Genomic DNA, 8,678 nt, shown 5'->3' on the forward strand with positions numbered 1-8,678 from the left:
GAAATTACATGGATTAAAAACTAAAATCAAGTCTAGCCAGTGTGGCTCAGTGGTTGAGCATTGACCTATGAACCAGGAGGTCACGGTTCAGTTCCCAGCTTGGCACATACCCAGGTTTCAGGCTTGATCCCTAGTAGGCAACATGTAGGAGGCTGCTGATCAATGATTCTCTCTCATCATTGATGTTTCTATCTCTCTCTCTCCCTCTCACTTCCTCTCTGAAATCAACAAAAAAAATAAAATAAGGACCCTTTCCCCTTCCCCACGTGGGAGTTCATACTTGTTCTTCAATAAATCTCCACCTTTGCTATAAAAAATAAATTAAATAAATAAATAAATAAATAAAATAAAAATCAAGCCAAAGCATAAGTTTTTCATGGCTCCTCATTGCTTGTAGAATAAAATCCAAGCACCTTAGAATTATCTTCTATAACCTTGTTATTCAAAGTGTGATCCCTGGAGAACCTCAGGCCCTGCCCTGGATTTACAGAATCATAATCTGCATTTTGATAAGATTCAAAGATACAGTAATTCACATGTATGGTCAAACACAAGAAGTATCAGTTCACAAGATCAAGCATGATTTGGCCCAGGTGGACCTCTTCGGCTTGAAACTTTTCTCCTCATTAGCCAGACAAACTTCACTTTCCACTCCCTTAGTCTAAATGCAGTGGCTACACAGGCGGTGTCAGTGGCTAGCTAAATTCTAACCACTATTTTAGACCCAGCTCTTCTCTCACCCACTGCAACTCTCTGCAACTATTAGGGGCAGAAATGAAATAGTGATAATGATAAGAAATATTAATCATTCTGTTAACCATGATTGTTCTGATTAGAGAAAACACATTCTAAGCTGGCTGAGAGTTGTACACCCGGGGACATGGGAGCCAACATTGGAATGCAGTCTATCCTCCTTTTCCCAGAACTACCTATCATTACGGAAAGATTAAACAACCTAGTCCTGGAGGCGCCCGGAGGTGCCCACCCTCTGCGACCCCCCCGCCAGCCCGCATTGCCTGTAACCTATAACCATGATACCTTGCCTACTTTCCCATGCCTGTAATTCTTACTTCCCCATGTAATCTTCATCCCTCTTCCCAACATAAGCGGCTGGCTTGTGGGGAGGGGCAGAGCAGCTTTTTGTGGAAGACCTGCTGCTCTCCCATGCTGCCGCCATTATTGGAATAAACACTCATATGATTCAACCCTGTCTTTGCTTAATTGGCTCAAATAGTGACAGGCAGCCGGGACCCACTGGTTGTCGGGTTACATTACCACTGTTCCTTAAACTCCCACATCCATGACTGAGCATGCTTAGCCTTCATTCAGCAAACATTTATTGGGCGCCTGCTGTGTACTTGGCTGGATTCCTGCGGGGGAGGGGGGAGGGAGAAGGCGCTGAGTTCTTACAATGCTCCTTCAGTTACAAATCTAGACTCGCCCAGCCCTAAGCATTCCAAGGCCAAAGGTTGTGTTCGCAGCGCGCGCGCGCGCGCGCGCGCACACACACACACACACACACACACACACGCACACACGCGGCTCTGCGCGGCTTTTCTGAGCATTACGGTGCGCTCCTCCCGCCCCCGCGACACACACACACACACACACACACACACACACGAGCATTCCAGGGCCAGAAGTCCGCAGCACTCGAGAACACACACGCACACACACACGCGCGCGCGTGTACACGCACATACACACACACACACACACACACACACACACACACACACCAGCATTCCAGGGCCAGAGGTCGGCTGCGCGGCTTTTCTGAGTGTTACGGCGCGCTCCTCCCGCCCCCGCGCGGCGCGGGCAGGGACCCACCGGTTCCGCTCCGCACCAGCAGCGGAGACCTGACCCAAGGGAGTGGGACCCCGCGGTCCCGACGCTCTGCTCGGTTCAGGCTACAGGCCCGTATGGAGGGGACTGCAGAGTCCCAGGCGCCTGACCTGCGAGACGTGGAGAGCAAGGTGGGCAGGAAGACCCCCGAAGGGCTGCTCCGCGGGCTTCGAGGGGAGCGGGAGCCGGGACCCGCCGGCACCCTGCTGCTCCCCGGGGCGCCGAGCTCGGGCCACGGGCTGGGGGACAAGATCAAGGCGCTGAAGGTGGAGCTGGTGAGTGTGGGGCCCCACAGGCTGGGCGGAGGTGGGGGTTGGAGGTGGGACCCGAGCCCCGAGTCCCCGAGTCCCCGGTGGAGGGCCTGAAAGAGCGACTCGGAGTTGGCCTGGAGCCCAGGGCGTTTAAACTCCCCACCTAACCCAGCGGGATCGCTCCCAGGTCAGTCCCTAAACCCTGGGTCATCAATTGCTTCCCCACGGGTGAGGAGAGTGTAGATGGGTCCTGAAGACTAGGGGAGGGAGGCACAGGCTCTTGGAAGTTTTTCCTGCCAAATAATTGGGAGGGGAGAGGCAAGACTGGGAAGCGCTGAGAACCTAGCGCAGCAGAAATCTCCCCACCTCCCACCCCACCTCCTCACCCACAGGACCATCTAGCCCCCAGTCGCCATTATAGGGCAACCAGTTTTTTCTCCTCCGGCAAACTGGGTCCAGGGTTTGTTCTTCTGAGACCCCAGTGTTCACGGCTGGAGTCAGCACAGCAAAGATTTGGGTGAAAACTGCCTGGACTAGGGCCACTAAAAACATCCTTTCTTTCACTAACATTCTCCCAATCTCCCTGTATTTGAAATTTCCTGCAACCTTAGCAGACATGAGTAGCAGCACTCTCAGTGTTGGTTTCGTCACCTCTGACTCAGTCTCCTCCTCACCAACCCCAGGGTGCACTGGATATTTGGATCTCATCTGTACCTCCTTGGGGAGAACAGGAAACAGGCACCCTCCCCCTTCCCCGTCGCTGCTGGGTCTAGATTCAGAGCCAAAAGAGCAGTTGGGACCCACCAGGCTCCCCGGGGCCCTGATTCCGGTGAAGGTGGTGATTTACACCTGCCATCACTTTACAGCCAGTTCTAGGGAACTGACGAATTGCCAGCTGCTCTCTGGCCCAGAACCAGGAGGCCACAGTGAGGATGTGAGTTAATGTCTTCCTGGAGCCCCACTGTGTGCCCAGCTCTGTGCCAGGCTGAGCTGTGAGGGAGAGGGGGAGGAGGTCCTGGGGGCTTCCACACAGCCTGAGAGGCTGGGAGGAGAGCCTTATGGGCAGAGCAATCAGGGAAGGCTCCCTGGGGGGAGGATTTGAATGCCATGTGTGCACTTGGCCTTGAAGGCTGGAGCTGAGCCAAATTCTCCTAAATAGTGTCCACCTATGGGAGGGGCCTGGCTTTGCCTCATTGTACAGACTTTAGCTCAAGGCCTAGAAAGAGCCTACCTAGAGGGCCCTACTTTGGAAACTAACTTTTACCAAGTGCGCGTGCCAGACTTCAGGCTGCGCACTTTACAAGATCGTCTCTTAATCCTCATGGCAACACTTTTAGGTAAGTGATACTTTATAGATGAAGACACTGAGGCACAAAGAGGTTAAGTGATTGCTCCAGGTCATACGAAAAGTTAAAAAGCAGAGCCAAGCTTTGAACCTAGATGACCTGCCTACACTTTACATCTACCATTGACCTGCTTTGTGCCAGACACCTTAAACATATTTATGTCGTTCACATGAGGAAAGCAGTCGTCATTCTCCCGTCTCACAGATGAAACATGCTTGTAGGTGCCGAGGTCACACAGGGAGGAGCCATGCCCCGTCTCTCGGGCTCTAACTCTTTTCTGCCTTTGGTGGATATTCCCTGTTTGTAAACTTTAAGGGGTACGTTTAACTTCTGATTAGGTCTCCACTCTTGACCCAGCCTGACCCAGCCTGGCCTGGGGCCCTAGGCTGCCCATGAAGGGCAGGAGGGAGGGAGCTTTCTGGGGGCCCTAACAGGGAGAGGCTCCCTATGTGCCCCACGGATCCCTGCTCCATTCCCTCCTCCCTCTTCAGGCCAGGATGTCATGAATCTCTTTTACACTCTGCCCTGCCCACTGGGTTACAGCCAGGGAGGACAAGGAAGGAGCAGGGCAGGGGGGTTCCACCCTGGAGCCACTTGTGACAGAACTGGTCCCAGCCCTCTAAGTACTGTCCTTCACCAGTCTTTCTCCTAGCTCTCCTGCAGGGAGGGGACAGTCTTGCCCTTGAGGCCAAGGTCATCCCTGCCTCTAGGCCTTTTCCCTCCTGCCCAGCCAGACTCTGGCAGCAGCATGTGGAAAGGAAAAACAGTGGCAACTTCCTCTTAATACTGCCACCCAAATAACTGTGGTTATGACAACAACCCCACAGAACAGTTTGACAAAAAGCTTTAGCCCACTGGTGTGGCTCAGTGGTTGAGCACCCACCTTATGAACCAGGGGGTCATGGTTCAATTCCTGGCCAGAGCACATGCCCAGGATTGTGGGCTCTACCATCAGTCTGGGGCGTGCAGAAGGCAGCAGATCAATGATTCTCTCTTGTCATTGATGTTTCTATCTCCCTCTCCCTTCCTCTCTGAAATCAATAAAAAAATATTTTTTTAAAAAAGCTTTAGGCAAGAAGTGGGGAGGCATAGGTTCAAGTCGTAGCTCTGCTGAATCGTCTTGAGATCCTGAGCAGGGCCTCTCTCTTGGGTTTAGTTTTTCTGCCTCTTCCCGAAGTTGGCGAAGGCAAGTGACTGTGAGACCAGATGATCTCTAAGAGCCTTCCTAGTAATAATAGTCTGAGAATCTCAATCCATGACCAGGGATTTGGGACTGGGATTTTATCCTAGGGCCTGATTTCACTTGAATGGTAAGGGAGCCATACTGTAGCCTCAGGGGAGTCTGATGTGTATGTGTTAAGGGGAGGAGTGGGGAACCTGAATCCCTGTGGGAAGAGAATTGGGTTGGAGTGGCCTCTGAGGCTGCATCTCTCCCGAGCTGTTTATCCCCCTTCTATTTCCAAAGAGATGGTGTGAAATGAGTATTATTTTTCTGGCAAAAAAAGCCTTGCTTTTTATTGATTTCAGAGAGGGAGGGAGAGAGATAGATGCATCAATGATGAGAGAGAATCATTGATCAGCTGCCTCTTGCATGCCCCACACCAGGGATTGAGCCCACAACCTGGACATATGAGCTTGACCGGAATCAAACCTGGGACCATTCAGTCTGCAGGCTGGCGCTCTCCCCACTGAGCCAAACTGGCTAGGGCTGGCAAGGATACTTGACTTGGAGGAGACACTGCTTTGTCTGGCTAAGTTCCACTAATTTTCAAGGCTCTAAATGGAAATAGGTACAATATATCTATTGCCTCTAAGATGGAATAGATACAATACTAGTATATGATATGTTTAAAAGCCTTGAGAAATTAAGACAATTGGGAGAGAATTTGGTGATGACTTACTGACAACTATATAGCAAACTAAGCAAAACAGTAGTAGTAGTAATATTATAACATGAATAATACTAATATAACATATTATAACATTAATAATAACATATTCAATTGTCCTGTCAGGGAATTGAAACATGACCTCCTGGTTCATGGGTAGACGCTCAACCACTGAGCCACGCTGGCTGGGCAACGTATTATTATTCTAAGAAAAACAAAGTTGTAAGAAATGTAAGGTCAATATAGTAAACCACATGGCTTAGCTGTGATTGAGTTTTAATAAGATAAACACTGAATAATTAATTTTATTGTATATAATGGGAATATGGGGAGATGGGAAAGGTGCCTGTATGGCAGAGGAATTGGGGAGTAAATTGAAAGAGTTAAATTCTTTTTTTTTTTTTTTCAAATATATTTTATTGATTTTTCACAGAGAGGAAGGGAGAGAGATAGAGAGAGGTAGAAACATCGATGAGAGAGAAACATCTATCAGCTGCCTCTTGCACATCCCCCACCGGGGATGTGCCCGCAAGCCAGGTACATGCCCTTGACCGGAATCGAACCCGGGACCTCTCAGTCCGCAGGCTGACGCTCTATCCACTGAGCCAAACCGGTTTCGGCTGGAAGAGTTAAATTCTTAACCTATCGTGTGAGAAGTCAGTAGAAAATAGCTAAGATTTAAAAATTAGTAAATAGCATGTTATTTGGAAATTAGAAGGTAAGTACCAAAATAAACAGCTAAAAAAAATTAATAGTTGTCTCTGGAGTGTGGGATTTAGGACAATGATGGGAAACTGTTACTTTTCATAATAAATCTTGCAGAACTTTTTGCCTCTTTAATCTTTTTTTTTTCCCCCTCTTTAATCTTTCACTATCTATTACTTTGACTAAAAATGACACTAAATAAAAGGAGCTTTTGCCCTAACCGGTTTGGCTCAGTGGATAGAGCGTTGGCCTGCGGACTGAAGGGTCCCAGGTTCGATTCCGGTCAAGGGCATGTACCTGGGTTGCAGGCACATCCCCATTGAGGAGTGTGCAGGAGGCAGCTGATCGATGTTTCTCTCTCATCGATGTTTCTGACTCTCTATCCCTCTCCTTTCCTCTCTGTAAAAATCAATAAAATATATTTATAAAAAAATGAAAATAAAAAAATAAAAGGAGCTTTTAAGTCGGGTGGCAGAACCGGGGTTCCCAGGGAGGTATGCTAGAAGTGAAGCTAGGGAGATGGGCAAGAGCCATATTATGAAAGCCTTTGAATGCCAGCTGCTAAACTGTTTACATTTTATTCTCTAAGAGCAGTGCAAAGCCCATAAAGGCTCTTGAGCAAGGGAGGGACAGGTTCAAACTTGTGTTTGGGAAAGATGATTCAGTGCCTCTGAGTTGAAAGGGACCCTAGAGATTACCCAGTCAGTCAGACTTACTCCCAGTACAAGCAGGGAGACTAGTGTGTGGTGGAGGACAGCACTGAATCCCTAGTCAGAGGGATTCTGACCCTACGAAGCTCTAGCCAACTTTCCCCTCCCTTAATAATTGCTACCACCGGCACCCTGAAGTGACTGGGGGACCAGGGTGGCTCCCCCTCTTTACCCCTCAGCTCCTGTCTTCTTTTGGTCCAGTCTACCTCCCAATTAACAGCTGGCCTCCTATCAGACTATTCGTTGGCTGTTTCTAAGTTTACTGGTGACTCTGGACCGGTTGTTTCAGGAGTTAGTAGTAATACCTATCTATGAAGTTCAAAGCTCAGTAGGATCAGATTTTAATATTTAACATTTACTGAGACCTTACTCTGTGGCAGGCACCATGCTGAGTACTTAATAGACAGCATCTCAAAATTCTCACAGCCACCCTGTGAGGTGAGTGATTTAACGCTATTTTACAAACCAGGAAACCGAGCTCAAAGAAGATACGAAAGTTGGCTATAGTGGTGTTGACAATCAGTGGTAGAGGTGAGGTTTTAAAACAGTGATCTGTCTGCTTCTAAGCCCACACTCCAAACCTTCTGTTTCCATGCCTTTTTTTTAAAAAAAAAAAAAAAACTTTTTTTTTTTTTTACTGATTTTTAGAGAGAGAGGAAGAGAGAGACACATTGATATGAGAGTGAAACATCGATTGATCAGCTGCCTCCAGCAAGCCTCCCAGTGGGGATCAAGCCTCCACCCAGGGCATGTGCCCTGATAGAATCAAACCTGGCAACCCTTTGGTGCACGGGACAATGTCCAACCAACTGAGCCACACCAGCCAGGGCTCCCTGCTTCTTGACAGTGAAACACAGTTGGCTGGATCACAAGGTAGGGGTCTCTGGAAACATTTGGGAAATGCATGGCCCAGAACGGGAACTGATTCCTTCTCCCACTCCCCCAGGCTTACCTGCGAGCCATTGACGTGAAGATCCTACAGCAGCTGCTGACTTTGAATGAGGGCATTGAGGCACTCCGCTGGCTGTTGGAAGAACGGGGAACATTGACCAGCCACTGCAGCAGCCTCACCAGCAGTCAATATAGCCTGACAGGTGGGAGCCCAGGCCACTCAAGGAGAGGCAGCTGGGACAGCCTGCCAGACGTCGGCTCCACTGACCAGCTGGACAGTGTCTCCATTGGCAGCTTCCTGGACACCGTGGCACCCCCTGAGCTGGATGAACCGGGCAACCTTAGGGCTCCCCATCCTGAGATGGACTGGGCAAAGGTTATACCTGGTGGGGAGAGGGCCAGGACTGAGTTGGACCTGACAGCCACCAAGCTAGGGAGCTTGAGGGCTGTGTGGAAGCCCCCAGAGGCGGGGCTCCAAGGTGGACCTCCTGAGCCACCAGAGGATGAAAATGCCGAGCTGGGCTTTGAGGTCCACTGGTACTGGGGGCAGTGCCAGGATGATGTGACCTTCCTGTAACAACATTTCCACCCTTTTGTTCTGCTGTGGCTCTTTCTTCACTAGGCCCTCATCTCCCTTGAAATTTACTCTCTCTCTCAATTTGGGACTAGGAAGAGGCTGCATTGAAATCAGTTACCATGGAAATCTGGCCTCACCATCTATCTCTTTGGTCCTTGGCGAAGCTGTGCCTCTATCCCTCAACTATTGGATATATATATATATATATATATATATATATATATATATTTTTTTTTTTCCCCCCCCATAGATATATTAACTCTAGAGCAGGGGTGGGAAACGTTCAGCCTATGGTCCACATAAAAAAATCATTTGGTTTGGCCCTGCCAAGGCATTAGGGATGAGTTACCTAAATGTTTGACCAAGTATAGCAGGCTAATATTTAAGTTGATAATTTTGTATGGCCCGTGAACAATGTTATAAATATCCAAATGGCCTTTGGCAGAAGTTTCCCCACCCCTGCT

The 8,678-nt window shown here is 49.0% G+C and overlaps 1 protein-coding gene across 1 annotated transcript; it reads left to right on the plus strand.

Annotated features, from left to right (window-relative positions):
- The first annotated feature begins 1,868 nt into the window (after positions 1-1,868).
- On the plus strand, positions 1,869-8,287 carry LURAP1 (leucine rich adaptor protein 1). Its single transcript, XM_081085870.1, has 2 exons — positions 1,869-2,120; positions 7,693-8,287. The coding sequence occupies exons 1-2, from the start codon at positions 1,923-1,925 to the stop codon at positions 8,212-8,214; spliced, it is 720 nt and encodes a 239-aa protein (XP_080941996.1). The 5' UTR covers positions 1,869-1,922; the 3' UTR covers positions 8,215-8,287.
- The last annotated feature ends 391 nt before the right edge of the window (positions 8,288-8,678 follow it).

The sequence above is a fragment of the Myotis nattereri genome, assembly GCF_964212035.1.
Source record: "Myotis nattereri genome assembly, chromosome: 3".
NCBI classification, from domain to species: domain Eukaryota; kingdom Metazoa; phylum Chordata; class Mammalia; order Chiroptera; family Vespertilionidae; genus Myotis; species Myotis nattereri.